The sequence below is a fragment of the Dunckerocampus dactyliophorus genome, chromosome 1 (assembly GCF_027744805.1).
Source record: "Dunckerocampus dactyliophorus isolate RoL2022-P2 chromosome 1, RoL_Ddac_1.1, whole genome shotgun sequence".
NCBI classification, from domain to species: Eukaryota; Metazoa; Chordata; class Actinopteri; order Syngnathiformes; family Syngnathidae; genus Dunckerocampus; species Dunckerocampus dactyliophorus.
The window spans coordinates 30,510,433-30,535,527 of NC_072819.1; the positions used below are offsets into that span (position 1 = coordinate 30,510,433).

Below are 25,095 nucleotides of genomic sequence, written 5' to 3' on the forward strand. Positions count from 1 at the left end.
CATGGTAACGTGAACACGTTAAACACAGGAAGTAAATCAGTAATTGCTGAGACATAATCATTTTACAATAGGAGAAGAAGGGTTAAATATGCTTTGCTTCTTTCTACTCCTTTTTGGATATTTGCACGGGTAACCATAATCATGTTTGAAATAAACGAAACCATTTACAGTAGGGGAATCTAGTGGTTGGATGCCTACAAAGCATATGCCATGCCATGACATCATGGACACATTGCTTTTCTTTCTATGATCTCACCTTTGCGCTAAAAGGTATTTGGCCTAAGACAAAAAGTAGCTTATCCATATTTATATTTTAAACTGTATATATGAAGACCATTAATATTAAAATAAGAATAGAAAAAACAAGTTTTTTTTAAACTTCTTTTTGACCTTTACATGGCTTTAGCTCTGCCTCCACCACACAGCCTCCTCGCCACCTGTTATTGGCCATTCCTCCTTGTGGGTCACCTTAACCTTCACTGCATCTCTTTTAACAGACATATTTAACTTCCATTAATTGATCCATACATCGCAGTGTATTTCTATTGTTTTCGCTGTCAAAGTATAGTGTCACAAGAATATTTAAGAATAATATTATCAACAATAATAATAACATTTTAAATCTTTAAATCAGCAGTTGAAAGTTAGGTTTGGCAATACACCGTCAACAGCGAAACCGGAAGCGGAAGTGACTGTCGCAGAGGTCATCGACAACTCGCGGTGGCTGTTGGGAAGTCGGCGGACTGTGTGCCTGCGCCGAGGGAAGGTGCGTGTCCCCAGTGTCCGCTCTGGTCGCCCAGCCAGGAATGCGCCTCCCTAAGCTGCTGTGCGGCATTCTAGTTGACAAAGTGACCGAGGACACTGCGGTGTGAGAAGAGTCAGTACTTTGGAGTTGTATGTCATTAGAATCGCAGCAATAGGCTACACGTTTAATTCATTGAGCTAGCCGACGTTAGCCATCTTCGTTGATTCATAGCACGCTAGGTCCCTTAGCATACCTGCTAGCCGGCTAGCAAGGGTGCTAGTGAGCTAGTTTCAAGAGTGTCGGCGGCCGATCCAGAAGAGACAGACAGCCGAGCCGACTGCTCAACCTAGCCGGCATTTCGTAAAGAGGAGGCGGGTGGCAGGTAGGGGGGTCGGGAGAACGCGCCGGTGGGAAGTGTGTCAGGAGCGGCTGATGAGTTCAGACCAGAGCGGAGAGCCGCCGCTGCTGCAGGAGGAGGCTGATCCCCGACCGAAGACCGGTGGGAAGGACGAGGCTCCGCTGAGGAACGAGGGAGGGTTAGGCGGCATGGTGAGTGAGGCCTATAATGGCGAACCCGGTAGCTCGCTAAACACACTCTAAACCCATTCAGTACGCATCCCTCTTCATGATTAGCCACATTTTAACTAGATTTAACTCTATAGTGCTTCAACTCAAACCACTAAGTTTTAGGTTGTTTTTCCCTCCATGTGCACGCTGTGATCCAAGTGATATTGATTGCAATGCGTAGGCAGTCTTGGACAAAGCACACAACACAGACACCTGCACTTTTAGTTAGACCCATTTAATTTGTATCATTCTAATCAGACGCTTTGGCTTCATTGCAGTCCTTGCAAAAGACGGCTAGCGTAACGTTAGCTACCCTGTGGGACTAGCAAGCTCATTAAGTCGTTTGCTGAGTAATCATTAGCTAATAAGTTATGACGCTCCTTGCAAGTATGAGATATATTTTTTGAACTCTGATACAGTTGACTGAGGTCTCACACTGTCCCCCATTGAGATATATGTATATTTTTTTAATTTATGAAATTGGGTTAAATGTTTATTCAGCTCAACGTTGCTGTTAGCTAATCGCACTTGCGGCTAAAGCTAGGCGAGCTAGCACAGTGACATGCGTTGCAAGGACCCGGCCTGGTGCTGCGTAGCACAGTCAGCTGATTGGACTTGGGCATACTTGTTGTGGCCTCTGACACAGAAACACGTACAGTATTGTCAGCCGGGGCAAGTTTGGGTCTCCATCAATAATCTCGCTAATGGCTCAACCGTTCTTGACGCCATTTACAAAACACTGATTCTTTCTTGAGTTATCTTCTGACAGCTGTTCTTGTCAGGCTCAGGGCTGCTCCAAACGGGGCAGGGCTGCTGCTTTTTGGCCCAATGGATGGCCCAATGTCAAAAGAAGAAGCTGGTGGCTCAGTGGACTATTTCACCTTCTTCAGTCAATTCTGTTGAACATTTTGTATGCTTCTCTCGGAAATTAAATGTTAACAAGTGTCAGAGTAATAGTTCTTCAACATGGCTTATGTTCACCCTCCTTTTTTACAAAACATTTGCATATAGTTAATCAACATTTTTGTTTGTCCTCCTTGCTCCAGGATTGTTTCTTTACAAGTGGGGGGTGGGGATGGGGTAAGAGGGTAAGGGGCAGTGTTGAGTTGTACATGGGGGGACGTGTACGCATTTGTCGTCCTGTACGCATGTTGAGTCACGAATAAGCTTGCATATGCTTTGCTGCCCTCCAGGTATACATTTTGTCGCATTTCTCTAGTTTCATTGTTGAGTTCAGTCTGTGAGAGCTCCTGTATTGACAACCAAACATAATCTATTCTGACTCGCTGCTTCCAACAAACCCTTTTGTGTAGCACGACGTGCACCTGTGAAAAAATGTGCTCATAACATTTCTTGAAGGTTGGCAGGTCTGTTTATCTTTATTCATGCTTGAATTATATTGGTGCCAGCAATTCATACAGTTGTTTGTACAGATAAATAAGTATCAGGTTCTCAAGAACCACTCGACAAGAGATTGTACAAGGTTAGCTTCCATCCCTACATGCTGATTATGACACAAATTAGCCAACTGTTAAAAGTAGCGACACTTTGTCCTTATCTTTGAAACCTTTTGTTTTGAAAGGAATTCACCCTTTTTGACGTGTTTGACATCAATCAACAATGAAGGCTTTAATCTAGCCACGGACATGATAATCATTAATTGATCTTTAAGAATTGATTATTTTGCAGCCAGCAGATGCACTGTTGATTAGTTAGAACTAGTTTGCGGTTTGAAGAAGCACAACATATTAGCTGTTAGCTACATCCACACATTGAAATGTCTTATATAAATTAATCTTTCTGATTACTTTAGTTAAATGCCTATCCCTTATTTAATCAAAGAGGTGTTTTTCCACAACTATCAGGCTTTCCCCCAGGAATGTTTGAAGCTGTGGTGGTGGTCTGCATGGGAGGGCAGACTGCCGCCCCTGTGTCGTGCCGCTGCGTGCTTATCCAAATAAAGCGCAGTGAAACATTTTTAGGATATTTTAAGTGGTTTTCAAACTAATTGTGGCCAATATTTGCCAAAATAGTAAGCCATCAATGTATCTATATATCATATATGAATTTGTACAATATATTACATAAAATTGTTTTCAAGTTAAAAAAATATATTCTCATTTTTAAGGTGTGGCGGCTTTTATTTTGTCGTGGCACACCGCCATGATCAATTACGTGTAGTGGAAACCCTGACTATGTGGTAGAGAATGAGAAGTAACTGCAGATACCTGTCCACAGTATTTTATGGTCCCTGTCAAATTCTGCATGCTATTCTTTTCAGTGCTTCAATTTTTTAACCAGAAGTTTCTATTTTGAAGGTCACATCTAAGGGTACCAGTTTGAACCCCAATGCTAAAGTGTGGCAGGAGATGCCCGTAACCCCCAGTGAGGCTGTGGCAAACAGCCCCCATTGGCCTCCCGCGGACCTCAGTGAGGGTGAGATCTGCTTCCATCTGCCTTATGAGTTATGACTAGAATTTTCTCTCATTTTGCCAATTTGTTGATGACATCTAAACATGATCGTGCGCACACTAGTAACAGCCTCACAGGATAGAATGACATCTACAGCAGTCACAGTGAAGAATGAAATTATCATGACCGAATGTAACTCTTTTTAGAGTACTTGGAGCCACCGTGTGCCGGTTGCAGGCCGTACACCGTGGGATTCACAGGCCTGGATAACAGCAGCTCCACAGCAACAGCTGAGATAGCAGTAAATGGGATGGACCCTCCAGAATTGGGCTGTTCCCCTGCGGAGTCCACCACAGGGACCTCAGGTTTGTCACGCCGCACCACATGGCTCCTCCACCGTACAAAACAACCCTCACCTTTATATATTTGTTCCTTTCTTTATCATATACAGTGGAGCGTCTATTGCTAATTTTGCTTACTTGGCTCGGTATGTCTCTACTTGGTACTATTTCCTATTACCTTGTCAGCTTAGATTCCAGGCTGATATGGGTGATGTCAATCACAACATGTCATTGGAATATTTGAGGATCCACAGCCCAAAATGACAAAAATAAACACTTATCCAATCAATAACTGAGCTCTCATGAGGCATGCTAACATCTTGTACAATGCCAGGCGTGCTGGTAGTTCAAGCTTCAAAGTTGTGTCCATTTAAGTGGTCTATTTTTTTTAAGATTTTGGTCAAAGTCTGCCCCAGTGGAATTTGACTTCAGCGGTTGCACGATAAAACATGTTTTTTATTGTGACAGCTAGTGTGTGAGTTAACTAGTGTAACAGCAGTGACTGAAGATGTCTGAAAGTACAACAATACCCAAGGTATTGGCGCTTTCCATCGCTGCACATTAACTGCCTGCAGGTTGTCCCCCCCCCCCCCACACACACACACACACACACACAAGCGGAACTCAGCAGGTGAATGGTAGACTCAAGTCAGTGGGCAGGTTCTGTGGTTGGATTGTAATGTGTAGAATGTTGGCTCTGTATGACGCACAGTTAAACTTTACAACTAGTCCTGCTGCTGTTTAAGCGAACACACAAGCCTGCTTGGCCTACTCGACTAACACAGATGCTTGATTTCCATGTACTACTTGAACAGGAAAACCCTGTGTTTATAAACGTAAAGAAGGCACTTTGTCACACTTGTTGCTTGCCTTCTTTACCTGAATCTAAAGGGTTATTTTTACACCCATCATTGTAGTCTGTTGTAAGTTTAATGTGTCCAGGTGGGAATGGGTTTATATGGGTCAAAAGAGAGAAGTTTGTCACTGATGGACCCAAAGATCGTTGAGTAAAATAGTCCTGTCATCTCATTTGCATTTTTACATGTTGTAGAGTCAAAAACTGAAGATCAACCAGTCTCATCTGAGAACATACGTGAGTCTCTCAAAAAAGAGCTTGAGTTTTACTTCTCAAGGTAAGAGTTTAGTTCACTTGCAGTAACCTTTTGTTCTATTTTGAGAAGAGGACTGATCTATTAAAAAAAAATACCATTCAGAGAGAACCTCTCCAAGGACCTGTACCTGATGTCTCAGATGGACAGTGACCAGTTTGTTCCTATTTGGACTATTGCCAGCATGGAGGGCATCAAGGTCCTCACAAGTGACATGGAACTCATTTTGGATGTCTTAAGATGTAAGCGGCATGTTTCAGCTCCCTCATGCAAAAAATGATGCTTGTGTTCTAAAAAAATAAATAGCATTTACTGTTATTCCCCCACCCCTCAGCGTCGCCCATGGTACAAGTTGATGAGAAAGGGGAGAAAGTGCGCCCCAACCACAAACGATGTATTATCATACTGCGGGAGGTCCCCGAAACGACGCCCGTTGAGGTAAAATACCCCTTTGCAATGAAAAGAAGTAAAGAATGTTATTTCCTGTAACATGAGATGGCACCTACCGTACCTTTTTTAGGAAGTGGAGTCACTGTTCAAAAACGACAACTGTCCGAAGGTGATAAGTGTTGAGTTTGCACACAACAACAATTGGTATATCACATTCCAGTCAGACACTGATGCTCAGCAGGTAAGAGAAACTTTTATCTATCAGCTGGAAGGCTGCTTTAAGAATTGTCTTACGACTGTGTGCTACTCTTACTAGGCATATGAATACTTGCGAGAGGAAGTAAAAACTTTTCAGGGAAAACCCATAATGGTGAGTAAAAAAACCCCAACATTTTCTTTCTTTTGGTTGGGTCTGTTTGTCATATAGTTTAACTTACTTTTCCCTCCCGTGTTGACAGGCCAGGATAAAGGCCATCAACACATTCTTTGCAAAGAATGGCTATCGTAGCATGGACAGCAGTCTATACTCCCAGCAGTCTCAGAGCCATTCCCAATACAGTTCCCCCCTGTACATGCAGCACGTCTACCCACAGCAGCAGTACCCGGTGTATGGCATTGTGCCTCCCACATGGACACCCTCGCCAACACCGTACTTTGAAACTCCTTTGGTGAGAAAAGCACGTACTGTAAATCCTGTAATCCCAAATCAAATATAATGAGCGCAATGTTAGGTATTCATAAAGTCAATAGCAAAAAAAGTGCTCCTTTTGTTGTCAATTGGCCCATTTGATATAAATGTGTTGTGGTTCACTCCTGTGGCAGGATAAATGGGTAAACAAATCTGTGACCGCACATATCTCAGTCAGACCCAGTGATGAAATCATGACACATTGAGGGAGACTGGTGTGTGAAGAAACTGGCTTTGGTTCTGTCTCTCCCTGTGCTCTGCTCTCTCTCCCTGTGCTCTGCTCTCTCTCATTGTCTTTGAATTAGTCTTTTCTCCCCTTCCAAAGTCGGGAGCTTCACTCCCACCCAATGAGCTCAGAGATTATGAGATCTGAGGGTCAAAGACACTTGAGATTGATCTCAGTAAATCATACAGCTGGCATTTTACAGCTTTACTAATGTCTTCAAATGTGATTTATTGTGTTCAAATGTCTGTTTAGGGGCGGTTGTTGAAAGCAGAAAAGACCAAATTGCAGAAACAGTAGTTCATGTTTTGTACTTTATCATGTCAGCTTTGTTAGACGATTTGCAATTATTTGAAATGAATCTGATTTCTCTTTCTGCAGGCACCTTTTCCCAATGGTAGCTTTGTGAATGGATTTGGCTCTGGACACTATAAAACTGGCTCCGGTTCTCTTACTATTGCTCGGCCTTTTAACAGAAATCGGTAAGCGTTCTTCCATTTGGTCATTTGTGTTTTTCATAAACACGCTATTAACTGTTGGAGTGTTTCTTTGTTTTTACTTGTTAGCAACAATGAATATTACATCTGTGATTAAATAGATATGATAGTTACATTGACCCAATGAGGGAATTGTTCTTCACGCCCTGTCTTCTTACTATCCCCACAGTGTCCCCCTCTATTCAAGAAAGAATGTAATAAATGCCTTCAGGTACCAATATTATGTTTCACAATAAGCTTCATTGCTACCCTCATATCTTCACATACGGCAGCCAAATGACTGAATCCATATCTTTGGGTAGCCATTTTTTCTGCCACTAACCCTTTTTTTATGATTAAATTCCAGTGTCAGCGAATTGGAAAAAAAAAAACATTTGAGAAATAGCAGCAGCTGCTATGTGATCTAAAGCAATTGGCTTTTCCACTTGTCACCCTGCTTTGTTACATTACATGTAACACTTCCCCCTTCCATCTTAATTAACCACCCATCTTGTTTGTCCATAGTATCCCCCCTCGTTTTACAGCTGCTTTCTTCATTCGGGGTTTCATTACCATTTGCTATGTACTGGTGTGCTTTAACAGTCAGAAGTCAACCAGGCTCTTTTTGCAAGGAGACAACAGCACTTGATGCTTTTTCTCGCTAAACATCCGCTTCAAAAAGAAATATCTCAAAGGACTCTTCTTCAGTCAGACCCGATGATGAAATCATGACGCATAGAGGGAACCTGAGGTGTGAAGTAACTGACTTTATTTCTGTCTGTCTCTCTTCTCTCTTGATCTCTCTCTCTCGATTTCTCTCCGTCCTTGCTTGACAAAGTCAGGCGCCTCACGCCCATCCCAATGACCATTAAGATTATGAGATCTGAGGGTCATAGACGTGTGAGATCAGTCCACGCTACTGGGATTTTTGTCATCAGTGTAATGTGTGTCGTGTGCTATTACAGACCTGCCAACATTTTTCATATTGGCATTTTGACCCTTGAATATGCTATGTATGCTTTGCTACTTTTGGTGCATTTTTCAGTTCTCTGAAAGCTGGGTTGCACTCCTGTGTCGAGGCAGTAGTGTGATGGTCACCTCCCGAAAATGTAACCTTGTGATTGGTCAGCTTGTAAAACATTTATTTCCTGTGTGTGTATACGACTCGTTCAGAGGGCGTAGGGCCTATCTCTGGAATGCCTTCTTCAATTTCAAGTCAACATTAACAATAAAAATTACTGGAGTAACTGATAAGCTCAGGTGGAATAACACTCCTCTTTTGACTTTACCATCGTTTGCGTGCTACTAAGGAAGCTGACAAGCTATGTAGTCGAGAGCTGTGGGTGCTCAAAGTTAACGTCACATGTACTCAACTTCCACAAAGAGCTATAAAAGCAGGGGTATCCAAAGTGCGGCCCAGGGGCCATTTCGGCCCATGCCATGTTTTTCAATTGGCCCGTGGCACACTGAAGAAATAGCTTTTTAAAAAAAAAAAAATTGTGCAAAAAAGACATAATGTAACTAGATAAAACAGAAATGTTGCTACTAATACACAACACAATGCTTTGTCTCCTTAATATATATATATATATATATACCTGTAATGCTTTTGGGAGGGGCAAGGATTATATCCTTACAAAATTTATAACAAAACTCAAGGGGTTGGGAGGTGGGGTTGGTGTACTGTCTTAAAGGTTGGCAGGTCTGTATTAGCTATGAGCTGCTTTGCTGAGTTTGATAGGTCGCAAATCACCAAAAAATGGTATGCAATGTCTCCACAGATTCAGTCAATCACAAGTACAGGTGTCCTCTTGCATGTATAAATGGTTAGCTTAAGGAGGAGTTCTGTTTTGTTTGGCCAGTGTTTCCATTACTGCCTGTTGTTAAAACCATTACACAGTTGCTGTTCGTTCAATACAAATGCACCTACTTACATCAAAACATCTACTTACATCATTCTACTAAATTAATTGTATTTAATTTAAAACCATGAAATTGTATTTCTGCTCCTTTTTTGTTTTCCTTTTTAAAAAGAAGCAAAACTTTGTTACGCATCTTGGGCCGTTAACGACCCACATGAAAACATTGCATTTCTTTAAGTTGTAGTTCTGCAGTACAATCATCCCCCACTCCATCGCAGTTTGAACATTGCTCCCTCACTCTTATCTCGTTTTTTGAAAAATGAATGATCGCTGTTTTGTGGTTGACTACAGCCTATCATTCAATAAATGCAAATGTGATCTATTCCAGTCTTCACTGGCCACTAGGTGTCGTAACACGCACCAGACTTGCTCGCCAATGCCTTTTATTATTTATCTCACAACAGGCACAATAATAATAGTCGTCGTCATTGTGGCTGTACTGCAGCTGAAACTCAATCTGAATCCCCGACATCACTTCCTGTCCACACGTCCGGAGGAGATTTATTGAAACACACACGAGAGTCTTATTTGTCATAAAGGGTTTATTTTCTATGATTATATTTACTATATTTGGTAATATGAGTGTAAAGGTGACTATAGGGCTGTCATTTCATGTTTAGAGGACTCTAATAAGTATAAGTCTAGTATTTAGAAAGTCAAACAGGTTTTCTATGGTGTAACTAAGAAAATATATTAATTTTTAATTGCAAAACACACTTCCTGGCATCTAAAGGTTTTCATTTTAAATAGATAATTATGAATTAATTTTCACCATAATTCAGATCAAATGAAATGTATAAATGCCCATTCCTCATTTATTTGAAAGGTGAATGATTGCAAACAAACTTTCAAGTAAATGGGCGTCACCTTAAGCAGAAAGCAGTGCAGGAAACACTGGTTGCCAGTTCTAAGTGCAGCATTTTCAATTGGCTATTACATGTTCCTCTGCTGTAGAAACCACGTGAAGCCCCAGGTGAGGACGAATGAGTTGACATCGTCTATAACTCCTGTGCCCTTGGAAAGCCTGACGGGACTACGCAGTCCACAGCCCCCTGTCCCTGGCCCCACCATCTCTAACCCAGCCCAGACAGCCTCTGACCTGAGTTCTATGTTCTCACATCTTTCTTCCTCGTCCTCCTCCTTGGACCCTAACGATGACAGTAGCATTGCTGCACGTGGACGGTAACCCTGTTTTTACTTACTGTTAGATCAGGGGGTCATGAATTCAAACTGTGACCCTTCCGTGTTTGCATTTCAGACGGACCACCACTTACAGGGGAACACGGAGGAGGCGAGATGATGACCGTATCATGGTACACACCTTATATTTTTTGCACAATTTAAAATTGCAGCATCCCCTGACCTTGCTGTTTGGCTACATGGCCATGTCCTCCCTCAGAGGGGTACGCTGGCAGAAGTTAAAGTGTCACCACCCAAATTTGACTTGGCTGCCACCAATTTCCCTCCTCTTCCTGGCTGTGTGGTCAGTACTCAAGGAGAGCCAGTCCTCGAAAACCGAATGTCTGATGTCGTTCGTGGCTTGTACAGGGACAAGGTAGGGTAAAAAGTCCAAACTGAAACTGGAAAGAAAAACAACAGTGCGATGTTGAGTTTTGCTATAACAGGCATGTTTGAATTGTTTTAAGATTGAACCGGTAAATAAAGAAACCACTGTAAGTCCAGGCCCAAGCCAATCTGTTGTTACGGAGGATGGTTTGACAGACTCAAGTCCCATCCGGACCTCTTCAAAATCTGCCACACAACCACTTGCACCATTGGCCCCTAGGTAAGTAACTTGCATAATAACTAATAGCTTGACAAGTCATATAGTCTGAAATAGATGCATGGATGTCTAAAATGCTTGTTTTGACAGTATGGGCAGTCAGGAGAAGAGAGTTGAGCGGCTGGAGCTCAGTGTTCCAAAAGTGAATCAAAGCACACCTGTTCAGGTTACAGTCAGGCCCTCCTCCACACAAGCCGTGCCTAGCGCCAGGCCGCAAGTACCTACTGCCTCCACCCTGGTGAAGCCCAGCACGCCTACACCTGTTCCTGCCACTGTTCCCGCCCTTGCACAGGTGAGAATTTGGCTCCCTCTGCTGGTAGCAGTGACCTCAGCAACAGCTGTACAGTATTGGCTAATGTTGTTGCCTTTTGTTACTTGGCTCTGTGGTCCCCTATCCACCAGAGCAAGGCAGATATGTGTTTTTTTTTTTTTTTTAAACAATTTGCTTATGTTTCGCATTTAAGTTTTGTTTTTTGTTTTTAAGGCCACCCAGCTGAAAAACAAATAGCATTTTAAAAATGTTGCATATACCATACACACATTTTAAAAGATAAGCTGCTGCTGAGTTGAAGAAAATAATTGAAAACCAGTGACTTAAAGGAAAACCAAATTTTTGGGGGAATTTTGCCCATCATCCACAATCCTTATGAGAGACATGAACACACGTCTTTCTCTTTTCTGCATGTTCTAAAGATATAAAACCAGATAAAGAGGCAGCTCATCAATGCATGTAATGGGATACACTTATTCCGCCTACAAAGCCTGCTATTAAAACATCTCCAAAAACAATAAGGTTTTATATACATGCTGTGACCATTTAGCAACAGGTACCTTTATGATAACATGTAATACTTACAGTATTTTGCCATACTTTGGTCATTTTAAGCATTACTGGAATGGTTTTCCTGGCGCACAGATTTCACATAGCAACATCGAAATGAACGCTACATCTAGTGTTAACTTTTCCATACTCAAAAATAAAAACACAACGGCAGCTCCAATATGTGGCGTGAGCTTTCAGTAGTGGCCTGATGCATTGAGTGTGGCTCTCACGTGCTTTGAGGGTATGTTTGGTGAAGCTTGTCGCTAGCCGGTGTGGTGTGGCAAGGTGTTACTACGCCAGCAACGTCATTCTTTTGACATAACAATGTTGCTGTAGCTTGGTTAATGTGCATGTAACATTATGTAAATGGACCTTTTGGCCGTTTTTTTCAGAAGGCTTGGCTGTCTCTTTTTATATCTTTAGAATGCACAGAAAAGAGACATGTCTGTTCATGTCTTACATAAAGATTGTGGATGATGCGCAAAATTCCCCGAAAAATGCAGTTTTCCTTTAAATACCACTTCTGTGTAAAGCATTGTAGTTTTTAACATTTTCTGTAATGGGAAGTCTCAGGAAGATCAGGCACTGAGATGGTCATGGCGATCTTTAAAATTTGGGAAAAAACATTCCTGAGTGTAACCAACCAAAAGTGATGCCACCTAATGGCCCACCTATCCGTGAGGTCATGTCACAAGTTGCTCTAAACAAGTAGAATTAATTGTATGAAGTTGAGTTTAAAGTTACAGGAATGGCTTTTACATATTTTCATTTTTTTTTATTTTCCTCCCTCTTGTCCAGGAGCCCCGTAAGCTCAGCTATGCTGAGGTGTGCCAACGACCTCCCAAAGACCCCCCACCTGCAGCCCCTGCCTCGGCATCCTCCAGCAGCGCCGCGTCAGGCCAGCCTTTGCGTGAGTTGCGTGTGAACAAGGCTGAGGAGCCAGGCTCCAGCAGCACTCCTGGAGACAAGCAGGAGAGAAGCCATGTCAGGGAGGGAGGACGGGAGTGCAAAGACAGCCGGCCCACACGTGACCGTGACTCTAAAGCCCACTACCGCAGCAATGGCCCCAGAGGCACTGGGGGGCTCAAGTTCCGTGACCAGAGGCGGCCACCTCTAGCACGACGGCACTCTCCGCAGGGAGCTTACAGGCACACTGGCAAAGAGCAGAATATTCCACCAGTATCGCCGAAGTAAAGACAAAAAACTTTATGAATAGAAAAAAGATGTATGAAAATATACATGGATATATATGTATAATTATATAAAAATGAATAAGATAAAAGCAACAACGTTATGGTAGCTACCTTCCCCTGGAACTTGTCCACAGAAAAGCTTTTAAAATGGCAATTAAGAATGGGACACCCAGGACTTATGGGCAAAATGGTACCTGATGAACTTAAATGAGAGATTTAAAAAGGAAATAAGAATCGTACTTGGCCTTTTAGCATTATGCTTAAATGAATTTAAGTGTGATTAATGGAGGTCATGTCATTTATGCTCTGCTTGGGAGAGGTAGGTTGCTGATCTACCTGTTTTGATTTCAAGAATAAGACGTTGGGTCTGTAAGAACAATATGCACTAAAAAAACATGCATATGTCATGTACATATACAAAGATATCACTAACACACAATGAGATGTCTCCTTCCCTTGTGTGCTTAGGTTTGCAAGTATGACTGAAGGTTTGACTGTTTATGCATTGATTGTTTAGTGCTACATTGTGCTATTGCACTGATTTAATGAAATGGAGTCAGAGATGGAGAGTTACAGTTCTGATAATGGACGCTGTGCTCTTCTAATGTAAATTATTGACATGTTCTACGCTAGTATTTTTGATCCAGGTTTAAAATTTTGATGGTCAGACACCAGAAAGTGATGCACCTTTTGTTGATGAAACCCAACTTTGGGTGTGCCCTGTCCTATCAGGCGGTGTGGATCTGCAAGCCTGGTCCACTTTTCTCATGTCATCCTAATGTTGATCTGGATGAGTTCAGAACATTGATAATCAGTCAGGATCTCTGTTTACATGTTTGTTTAGTGTAGCAGGGAGGCCGAGCAGGTTAAAAGTGACTATTGAGTGCACCTGATATTCCCAGGTGAGTCACAGGATATCCAGGTAATGCTTTAATCTGTGAACTGCAGCACCGTGTTAAGACTGGACTTTGGTGTTGGCAAAGGATGATGGCTACGCTATATGTGGCAGCCAAGTAATGGATGTAAAATAATTGCCATTGTTTTCTTGTGCTACGCGCCAGCTACCTGCGACAACAGTGCTAGGATACAGTTGTGACAGTCTGCAAATGATAGTCTGAGGAGATGTGGCCCAGCAAAACTGGATCTTGAAGAGACCGTAGAGGTGTAGTTTGCTCTGCTGTTAGTTCTAATCCTTCACTAGATACGTATGTGGGAGATTTCAGTTGCTATAGTATGGAATTCACAGTGAGAGGCTTCTGACAGCTTGTTTGTGCTTTTTAGGGTGAGTTTGCTTTGTTTCTTTTCTTTTTTTTTAATTTGGAGAAAAAACTGGTTAACTTTAGAATGTTGAGGTTTGACTCACTGTATGTATTGCTTTTTAAATATTTATTTTAATTTTTGATGCGCAACGCTTTTCTCCCAATTTTGGTAGGCTGGTTTCCCCCCCAGTCGCGTGAAATTGCATTGGCAAAAATCAAATCATGCCTGGCATTTGTAACTGTTGATAATGTCGGCTGAGAGCAAATACTTGATGCGTTGAATTTGGGGGTTAGAAATGCAGTAAACGTAACCAATCACTGGCGCTGTTATTTGGTTTTCATGAATGAGTTTGAGCAGCTTGTGATTTTGTCTAATTAAATAAATGCACTAACTTAAAGATGATTTTTCTCATGAATATTGTGTGAAATCATTTTTTCATGCATATGGTTGACAGGCTTGCATAGACCTCCAGAAAGTGAAACCAGCACCCGCCCCACACACACATTCTTGCCACCCGTTTAGGTTATTATGTTGAATTGAATTTAATTGGGGTTGTCAAAAGAAATAGTTAATTGATCAAACAGGTGTTTGAGATACAATCCTAGAGCTGTAACAATTGTCACCAAAAAATAAATTATTTTGATTTGGCTTCCCTGTGTCATTTGTTTTTGCTACTCTCTGCAAACACACCATATTCATTGATGTGATTTAAAAGTAATACTCAAACTATCCTCTACTCCAGGGGTCACCAACGTGGTGCTCGCGGGCACCAGGTAGCCCCCCACGACCACATGAGGTGCCCGCAAGCCTGCTTTTCATTCAGGTTTTCAGTTAATAATGAAAGAACAGTAGAAAGAAATGCATTCTGAAATACAAAATGTGAGTTGTGGACACCAGCATTTTGTTAATGTTCTGGTAAAACAAGCATATTCGCTTTGGGTTTAAAATAAGCTCTGAAAATAAATATTACAAAAATGAGTAGCTCTTGGCCATTTTCATTTTGTAAAAGTAGCTCTCACAAGGAAAAACGTTGGTGACCCCTGCTCTACTCAAAGCTACAGATGAACATTTGACTAAATTCTATGGGGAAGTTTCATATTTTGTGCAGATTTTTGTGATGTAAAAGTAATCTAAGACTATAGTCTGTTCAGAATGAACACTTGACTAAATTTTATGGGGAACATAATTTTTTGTAGTCATTATTTTTCTATAAATGTTACGAACGCATGAGGCCAAATTCGCGTGAAATCCAATAGGGCATCTGCTGGTCGTAGCTAGTACTGCCACCTAACTTGCCTCAAGACCTGATGAGCTCATGGTTTATTTTCATTTGCTGGTAATAATTGAGGGCAGTACGGTACTCTAGTACAAGTAGTTAGCATGTTGGCCACACAGTTCCAGTCTGGAGATCGGAAAGACATGGATTCGGTTCTCCCTTGGGCATTTTCTGTTGCACGTTCTCCCCGTGCGTGGGTTTTTTCCGGGTAATCCAGTTTCCTCCCATATTCCAAAAACATGCATGTTAGGTTAATTCGTGACTCTAAATTGTCCATAGGTATGAATGTGAGTGTGAATGGTTGATTGTCTGTATGTGCCCTGCGATTGGCTGGCGACCAGTCCAGGGTGTACCCCGCCTGTCGCCCTAAATCAGATGGGATTGGCTCCAGCATACCCCCGCGACCCTAATGAGGAGTAGTGGCATAGAAAATGGATGGATGGTAACAATTGTCACAAACACCAGTTGATTGATTTCGCAGTGTTTCGTGTGATAAATTAGGTCATTAGGCATTATGAACACTATCACAAACACCAGCTGATTGATTTCGCACTGTATCGTGTGATAAATTAGGTCATTAGGCATTATTAGGCACAGAGTATACAGTACATGTAGGACAGGAGCGATTCACGACGAAGACGGAAGGGGGCGTGGTCACGCGATGACGTATTTTTGTGTCAAACCGAGAAGCAAACGGTCAGAACTACAACCTGTCAACACCTCAATTTGCACTCCACAAACGGTAAGTATACACTTGAAGCCGTCGAATCCTGGATATTCAAAGCAAAGGTCACTTCGAAGTTCGATGAAAAGTGCTTAGAATTGGTGTCATTTGTGTTTTATGTGCTAGTGTTCGCCGCATCCCGATGCTAGTTGCGTTAGCTTGTTAGCTAGCTATCTTTTGGGTGTTGAGACATGGGTTGTACAATTGACAAAAATGTTAGCTCGTCAGCTTTTGCGTTACAATCCGGCGGCTCTTGGAATTTGATGTGGACATGCCTCTTAATGTAACTTGTGCATCGTTTTGTTAAACATGTTATATATGTTTGCACGTTGTTGCCAAGCTAGCAAAGCCTAATATTATTTACTAATATGATACTGTAATGTGTCAGTGGCACCTCTGTCATAATAATCAATATATTTTCATCTTTCCTGGCCTTGTTGTATTTCTACATTAGAGCAAATAATATACATAAGAAAACTGATCTCATTCATTGAGGCTGATAGCATGAGCATTCTTTCCAATGTCATCAAGTTCAAATGTAATGCAGCGTGGAATCTAAAATAATGTTATTGTTGCTGATGCTGCTGTTATTTGCTGAACTAATGTTATTTGTCCTACTTTTTTCTTACTGTGTAATATCGACAAAGAGGCATCAATGTATAAACCATCAAGACACAAAAATAAGATGGTTTGTATGTGTTTTTGGCCTTAATGACACTAATAACAGCTGCAGCAGATATCAGTATTGATGATGGTTTATCATGCACCACCACACATGTAGACTGTCGTCTTAGTAAATGGTGGTAGAATCAGTGTTTTAAAAAAATAAATTACATTCATGTGTTTTTCCTAACTAATATTTATTGAACACTGTCACAGTGTCACCCGTGTATGGGTGCCATGGTCCTCAGTTACACATGAGCTCTACTATGTGGTACATCATGCAAAGCATTCAAAGTAAATACTCCTTGTCTGAGCGGCTCATCCGCACCATCGCAGCCATCCGCTCGTTTCCGCATGACAACGTGGAGGATCTCATCCGCAAGGTAATTTGTCCGCTCTTGCCCTAAAGATCTTTTATTCCATATTTTTAGCGATGCGTTATATCTATATAATTATGTCTTGTGCTACTTAGGGTGCTGATGTAAACCGGATGCATGGCACACTGAAGCCCTTACACTGCGCCTGCATGGTTGCTGATGCTGACTGTGTGGAACTGCTGTTGGAGAAGGGAGCAGAGGTATGTTGCAGATGACCTATCACCTTAATCATCTATACACGTCATTATTGGAGGTGGGTCATACAGTATCTCACAAATGTGGCTGTGTGTTGACTAATGTATATCCAACTTTACTTTCTATAGTATTGTCCCTTGAGAATATGTAATGTGATAAAAATGCATGGTTGCTAAAATGTGAGGAGAGTACACACTCTAGTGAGATACTGTAACATTATCTTGTGGAACCTCCAAGGTCAAAACAGTCCTAATTGTACATATTCCAAATGTTTTTTCCCCATGAATCATTTCCAGAGTCAAATTGTCACAAGCATAAGACAATTACTATCAGTACAAGCTAAGTTTTTAATTAACATTTTAACATTCTTCTTCTTATTATTATTATTATTATTATCATTATTATTACTATTACTACAATTTTTGATTGGGGTGGCCAAGGTGAGACCATTACTCACATAGGGGTGGCAATAAGTTGATTCCTGAAATGTCTAGATGGGTAGTGGCAACCACACAGCTCCCCGCACAATGACACAGCGGTCCCGGCACAGTGAGGAGGAACTACCACTGTAGCTACGGAGTCGAATATCCAACGTCCAACGTACGCCATGGACATGTCTGCATGGTGATGTTGCCCTTTCTTCTTCTTGTGGATGGCGGGAGTCGAGTGGCAACCAGCTTTGAGGCGCTTTACTGCACCTGCCATGTTGGAGTGTGGCTCAGAGTCATGAGCGTGATACGGCAACCGGATTGGCTCGATCTCGTGGCGGAAGCCGATATTGTCCGATCTTCAAAATACAGCAGATCGGCAGCCGATCCCGATCCTGAAGATCGGGACATCACTATTTGTAAATATCTTCTTTTATTTCTAAACTAAACATATGAATGAATTGAGTTTTGCTCTTTTGCGTCAGATAATTGCTGAACTGAACAGTTTTCTTATTTTCTAATCTTATTACTGAATATTCTGTTTGCATTTACAGTATGCAAAATTTTAGAATCCAAATTTGGAAGCCCTCTCCACTATATTCCACCTCCCCCGGCACTTTAGTGCTGTACATAGATGAACCAAAATAGCAGTCATGCTAGGAGACTGACACATTCCATGAGCCCCAGACCTTTTAATGTGTACATGTACAGTATCTCACAAAAGTGAGTACAACCCTCACTATCAGCAACCATTTTTGAAACTTATCTAGGCACAAAGACTGCACATACATATACAGTACTTTAGAGTAGTCAGCGTACAGCTTGTATAACAGTATAAATTTACTATCCACTGAGCCGCCATTATTGTCAGAAAAGCTGGCAACACAAGTGAGTACCAAGATAACTGTGTCTTGCCTACAGTCAAGCATGGTGGTGGTAGCATCATGATCTGAGGCTGCACGAGTGCTGCTGGCAATGGGAAGCTGCAGTTCTTTGAGTTTTTTATAACAAACCTTTAGCTATGCTCACATCCTCAGCTAATAACAAAAGAACAAAATATGAAAGATTGCCCGGTTTAAGAGGAAACTTGAAAATGTCAGCAACACAAAAATGCTTTAAATTAAACAGTAGTATTTTTTAGGGAAACATTTTTAGAAGACACAAGCATGTCCTTATTTTGTGCCAGGAACACCAACCTGTCAAGTGCATCAGGCTTAGCAACTGTCTAACTTCCTTGTACATTTGTGGTAGAGCTTGTCGTGCTAAAAAATTGTGACTGAGAAGCTCCCTGGACATCGCAAGTCCATCGTTTTCAGCAGGTTTTTGAAGCCCTTTTTTCCACTGTTGCAACGCGGACCACATCTTAGCAATGTGATAGGACACCTCTTTATACTAACACACCACTTTGCTTTTCCTTTCATGAGGAACGCAACAGGAGCGCGGCAGACAGCACGTAGCTTCACACATTCCTCGTATTGGAGTTTGTGCCAAGTTTTAAGGCGGTGAAAAAGATTTGTTTATGCTCTGAATTTGAAGTACCTCCACTTTACTGAGCTACCGCTTATTCCTTGCTGTCGCTTCGACTGGAGCCGCCGGGCTTCTGGTCCGCCCCTCCTCCCTCCTCCCTCCTCCTGCATGCAGGGATGAGGGAGATACAGCACAAATCCAGTCTATATCGATATCAACTATATGGTTGGTTTTGATATCGTGCTTAAAGTAAGTATTTTAAAAATATCGATATATCGCCCAGCCCTACTGTATACTATACTCATGTGACCAAAGTATGCAAGTAGGTTTGGTGAATGTCTTGATGATATCATGTGTGTAATAACATTTAAATGTCCACATCAGGTGAATGCTCTGGATGGCTATAACCGCACTGCACTCCACTATGCAGCAGAGAAAGATGAGAGCTGTGTGGAGCTACTGTTAGAGTATGGGGCTCAACCCAATGCACTGGACGGCAACAAGGACACTCCACTTCACTGGGCCGCCTTCAAAGATAACCCAGAGTGTGTAAGAGCGCTGCTCGACAGCGGGGCATGCCCCAATGCTCGGGACTACAACAACGACACACCTTTGAGTTGGGCTGCCATGAAAGGCAACCTGGAAAGTGTGAAAGTGCTGTTAGACTACGGAGCCCAGGTGCATGTGACCAACCTTAAGGGTCAGACCCCCATTTCCCGACTTGTGGCCCTCTTGGCCCGGGGCCTGGGCACTGAACAAGAAGAGGAATGTTTGGAACTGCTGTGTAGGGCGGCAGGCCACTTTGAGATCCGAAGAGCTGACGGCACGCTTCCGAGGGAGCTGAGTAAGGATCCCCAGCTGCTGGCGAGGCTCACCAACATGGTGGCTCAGGCACCCACACTTCGCTCTCTGGCGCGCTGTGCTGTGCGGCAGAGTCTGGGGGTGCAGTTCCTCCCCACTGCTGTGAAGGAGCTTCCTTTACCAGAGACCATCAAGGAATATCTCCTTCTGAGAGACTGAGCAGAGGCTAATTATTATGATTAGATAGCATTTGATGGCAGAGGTTTTTGACACACTCTGACACTACTTTTCATTACATTATGGCATTAGATGACACTTTGTGCAAAGTAACTTTTTAATTAAAAATGTCCCTAATCTGGAATCCTGCAGTTGCTTAGTTAGCATCACATGAGCACGCCAGCACCAGGACTTGAACATATTATTGCATACAACATATTCAATGTAGGCACCTTTTAACTCCATGCACCGAGAGAATCCTGAATACTTTACTTGGTGCACTTGAAACACCTTTCATGGTTGCTTTCAGTGAACAAACCTGTGTGCGCTCATCCAACACATGCATAAAGAGCCTAAATGTATTATATTTTGTCACCGTACACAAGTAATATCTTGGTTGTGCCAAATGAAAATGTGGTTTTAGCTGAAGAATGAGTGCTTGTGGATGTCTGAGAAAAAGTGAAGCCAGGGATCATCTAATGTCAATGTCTTTTACACTACAAAGGTCAAAAGAAAAATGGCAAATGAGAACAGTTTTGTTATTTTCAAGCACCAAATGTTGGGTTTGAGGCTTGATAGCATGACAACTTGCCTGCTGTTCTGTTTGTGTTACCTTGGGCTTCACCTTAATTAAGCAAGGGTGCAGTTGCCATAGAGGAATGAATGAGTTTATTCCCCATCATTCACTTTAAACTCAGTTAATTATTTAAAAATGAATTCATTTAAATACAAGACAAAAACTGAGTTACTGATATTTTTAATTTTCTATCAGTATGCTTTGTACCATGTATCTAAGTGTGTTTGTGTAAAAAACGTGCTTTGTGTTGTGCTGCAGATGTATAAACTAATGCATCTTGTTTACGCCTGCAAAATTGCTTTTTTTGTCGCTTTTATGAACGTAACGGCCTTCGTAATCCATGCAGTTCTTCCCTCCATTCTCCAACTGGATGCAACAAATCATAAATAATGAAACAAGTATGTTGAAAGCCCATCAGAGTTGTCTTCACTGGAAAAAATGCACAATGTAAATTTTATACCATAGACACTTGCCTTCTACAGCTTGGGAACTTACACTTTTGGTCCTGGACAGGTGCTGACTATTTTCCTGAAATCAATAATTAGTTATATGGCGCAAATAAGTGTACATTGCTCTTACTATAATGCCCTAGAATGGGTGGTATACGCCAACAGCGGAACAGTCACAGTTGACCCTTAAAAAGCCACCCTATTAACTTTTCACTTGCAGGACATGTTTTGGTTCCCACAGAGGCTGAAGTGGTGACAAAACCAGTGTTGCCAAAACAACTTTGTGCATTGTATGTCAGCTTTTCTTCATGCATCTTGTGTGTTCCCAAACAGTTGTGATTGGCAATGACGGAAATGTTTTATGTTATGTGAATGTAACACTATTTTCCTGCAAGAAAGGTGCACATGGTGTACTTGGAAGCTCCAGGCCAAGAGCCTGTCCATTAGCAGATAACACGTCCTGCTCATTTCCAGAGTGCTCCTTTTCCTCCTCTGGATTACATTTATTTTATTGATGCATATTCAATGTCATTGCAGCACCTCTTTAAGATATGCCCATGAAATACTAGAAGCAAGATTGTTTTTTGTTACTTATTGCAGTATTTTGCTTCTCTGATATTTATTTTATGTCTGCTTTATAAATATAATTGCAGCACGTCTTTACGAAATGCCTATAAAACACTAAAAGCAATGTTGTCCTGTTTGTTTGGTGATCTGTGATCATGTCTATTTTGAATCACATAATTTTCAAAATTGTTCTTTATTATACGCATGGGATAGTACAAAACACCTGTTTTAAAAAACACAATATTTTATGTGAACCTAAAACTTGACAATTGTACAAAATAACTAAGTTGAGCTAATATTACTTTGATACTTATTGCAGAATTTTCCTCCTCTTGACAGATACACAGTATTTTAATTTTATGCATTTTAACTAATTGCAGTGCTTCTTTAAGATAAGCTGATGAAATACAACAAGCAAGATGATATATTTATATTTAGTCACCCAAGGCAAACCTAGTCATTCGAACCTTCCACTTTTTTTCTGCTGTTGAAATCTGTTACAGGTATGTGTCATCTTAAGTTGCTAGATACTGTACATAGCCATGTTTATATACGCTCCCAAAATCCATCCATCCATCCATTTTCTTCCGCTTATCCAGGTCTGGGTAGCTTATCCAGGTCCGGGTAGCGGGAGGTTGAAGCAGTCTCAGTAGGGAAGCCCAGACTTCCCGGTCTCCGGCCACCTCTTCCAGTTCCACCGGGAGGACACCAAGGCGTTCCCAGGCCAGCTGTGAGACATAATCCCGTGTCCTAGGTCTGCCCCGGGGCCTTCTCCCGGCTGGGCATGCCCAGAACAGCTCACCAGGGAGGTATCCAGACTAGATGCCCGAGCCACCTCAACTGGCTCCTCCCGATGTGAAGGAGCAGCGGCTCTACTCTGAGCTCCTCCTGGTTGACTGAGCTCCTCACCCTCTCACCCTCTCTTATGGTGAGTCCAGCCACCCTACGGAGAAATCTCATTTCAGCCGCTTATATCTGCGATCTTGTTCTTTCGGTCACGACCCAAAGCTCATGACCATAGGTGAGGGTGGGAACATAGATCGAACGGTAAATTGAGAGCTTTGCCTTTGGCTCAGCTCTCTCTTCACCACGACAGTCCGGTACAGTGACCGTGTTACTGCAGACGCTGCGCCGATCCGCCTGTCGACCTCACCCTCCAATCTTCCCTCACTTGCGAACAAGACTCCGAGATACTTGACCTCCTCCACCTGGGGCAAGACCTCACTCCCCACCCTTTTGTGACTGAGAACCATGGCCTCGGATTTGGAGTTGCTGAGTCTCATCTCAGACGCTTCACACTCGGCTGCAAACCGCCCCAGTAAACGCTGAAGGTCACAGCCCGATGAGGCCATCAGGACCACATCGTCTACAAATAGCAGTGACGAGATCTTAAGGCCCTCAAACTGGACTCCCTTGACGACTTGGCTGCACCTAGAAATTCTGTCCATGAAAATTATGAACAGAATCAAAAGGGCTGCTTTGGCGGAGGCCAATGTTCACCGAGAACAGGCTCGACTTACTGTTGGCAGTGGGCTCCTGCTCCAGTTATACAGGACCGAATGGCACGTAGTAGCGCACCACCAATCCCGTACTCCCGGAACATCCCCCACAGGACACCACGAGGCACACGGTCAAATGCTTGTCCAAGTCCACAAAGCACATGTAGACTGGTTGGGCAAACTCCCATGTACCTTCCAGTACCCTTGCAAGGGTGTAGAGCTGGTCCAGTGTTCTGTGACCGGGACGAATACCACATTGCACCTCCTGTAGCCGAGGTTCAACTAACGGTCATACCCTTCTCTCCAGCACCCTGGAATAGACTGGGCCTGCCAACCCAGAGGTACTGTTCCTGACTTCCACGCAATGTTGAAGAAATGTCAGCCAAGATAGTCCCTCAACATTCAGAGCCTTGAAGAATTCAGGGCGAAACTCGTTTGCCATTGGGGAGCATTTTGACTACCACAGATACCTTCGCCACGGTAATGGAACTGTCCACGTTCGTGTCCTCAGACTCTGTGTCCTCTGGAAGGTATGGAAGATATGGAAGGTATGTCGTGGGATTGAGAAGGGCCTCAAAGTGTTTCTTCCATTGTCCGACTATACAGTATCCTCAGTCGGGGTCAGCAGGCCCCCGTCCCCATTGTAAACAGTGTGGACCGGGCACTGCTTCCCCTTTCTGAGGCGTCGGATGGTTTGCTAGAAGCCCTTTGAGGCTGACTCATTGCAAGTTATCAAAAACGCTCGATTGCAGTTGTTGCTCCTAAGGGACACGGACGGGGACAGGAGCAATGATCAATAGACTGATCAGGAGAGCGAGCTCTGTCCTGGACGGTCCTCTGGACTACGTGGAGGAAGTGGGGGAGAGAAGGATGTTGGCTAAGATGACATCCATCATGGACAACACCTCTCACAAGCTACATGACACTGTGGGTTCCCTCAGCAGCTCCTTCAGCAGCAGACTGTTACACCCACGGTGTAAGAAGGAGAGGTTCCGCAGGTCCTTCATACCGACCGCTATCAGGCTCTACAACACCTGCACCACCTGAACCATGTTGTAATCAATATGTATTCTTTACACTGAACTCTTTACTTGCGTATCTTGCTTGCTGCTGTAACAAGTGAATTAATAAAGTACAATACAATACAATACAATACAATGCAATCACTCTTTCATACAGGGCCATGTTGGCTTGGATTTTTTTCTCCCTTAATAATAAAAAGTTTCATCTAAAAACTGCATTTAGTGTTCAGTTGTGTTGTCTTTGACTAATATTTAGTTTTGTTTGATGATCTGACACACAAACATACAAAAAAATAAGAAATCAGGAAGGGGGCCAACACTTTTGTACATCACTGTATATAAATACCATGAAACAATGTAGTTTTTATTATTATTTTTCACACAAATGTACAAACATTAAGATAACTTAACATTACATAGATTTCTTTGTATTTAACCAGCACAGTACAATTGCATGCAACAAGGATGACATAACAATACTGTAATATATAATAATAATATACTGTAAAAATATATGCAGTATGAGCATGATTATATAGATCATGCTCATACCGCAAAAGTGTTGTCGAGCTTTCAGACGCAATACTCAGCAGGAAAGTTTCTACGTCAGGTGTTTTTATTATACTGTAATTTCAGGCGTCCTTTTATCTATTCCAGCATCTCTTTGTGCCTTTCAGCTTTTATCCTCAAAAAGCCTTTGCCGTCTAACTTTTATTATTTTAATCATTTCCAAACTCCGTAACAAAAGCAGCATTTCACACAAGATACCATTTAATTTGGCTAAGCTGTCCCCTTTGTCGCTCCATCTTTTTTTTGTGTGATTTTTTTGACAATATTATTAGTGCATTTCCGCCCATATGGATGGTTCAAAAGAGGGAAGTTCCTGTAAACGTCACAGTCAG

General features: G+C 42.3%; 2 protein-coding genes across 4 annotated transcripts; both read left to right on the top strand.

Moving 5' to 3' along the window:
• Positions 1–714: 714 nt before the first annotated feature.
• On the top strand, positions 715–14,581 carry LOC129186317 (la-related protein 4). Of its 2 annotated transcripts, XM_054784467.1 has the most exons (17): positions 715–1,294; positions 3,631–3,748; positions 3,931–4,089; positions 5,117–5,198; positions 5,280–5,416; positions 5,509–5,612; positions 5,695–5,805; positions 5,881–5,934; positions 6,023–6,232; positions 6,857–6,957; positions 7,142–7,183; positions 9,828–10,055; positions 10,132–10,186; positions 10,273–10,428; positions 10,520–10,659; positions 10,747–10,948; positions 12,278–14,581. In XM_054784467.1, the coding sequence occupies exons 1-17, from the start codon at positions 1,178–1,180 to the stop codon at positions 12,671–12,673; spliced, it is 2,412 nt and encodes an 803-aa protein (XP_054640442.1). In that variant the 5' UTR covers positions 715–1,177; the 3' UTR covers positions 12,674–14,581. The 2 variants fall into 2 exon arrangements, with proteins under 2 accessions (XP_054640442.1, XP_054640451.1); XM_054784476.1 differs by lacking the exon at positions 7,142–7,183.
• Positions 14,582–15,322: 741 nt separating this feature from the next.
• asb8 (ankyrin repeat and SOCS box containing 8) lies at positions 15,323–21,797 on the top strand. 2 transcript variants are annotated; one of them, XM_054784498.1, is made up of 4 exons: positions 15,324–15,950; positions 16,812–16,978; positions 17,068–17,172; positions 19,447–21,797. In XM_054784498.1, the coding sequence occupies exons 2-4, from the start codon at positions 16,850–16,852 to the stop codon at positions 20,080–20,082; spliced, it is 870 nt and encodes a 289-aa protein (XP_054640473.1). In that variant the 5' UTR covers positions 15,324–15,950; positions 16,812–16,849; the 3' UTR covers positions 20,083–21,797. The 2 variants fall into 2 exon arrangements, with proteins under 2 accessions (XP_054640464.1, XP_054640473.1); XM_054784489.1 differs by having other exon boundaries at positions 15,323–16,978.
• The last annotated feature ends 3,298 nt before the right edge of the window (positions 21,798–25,095 follow it).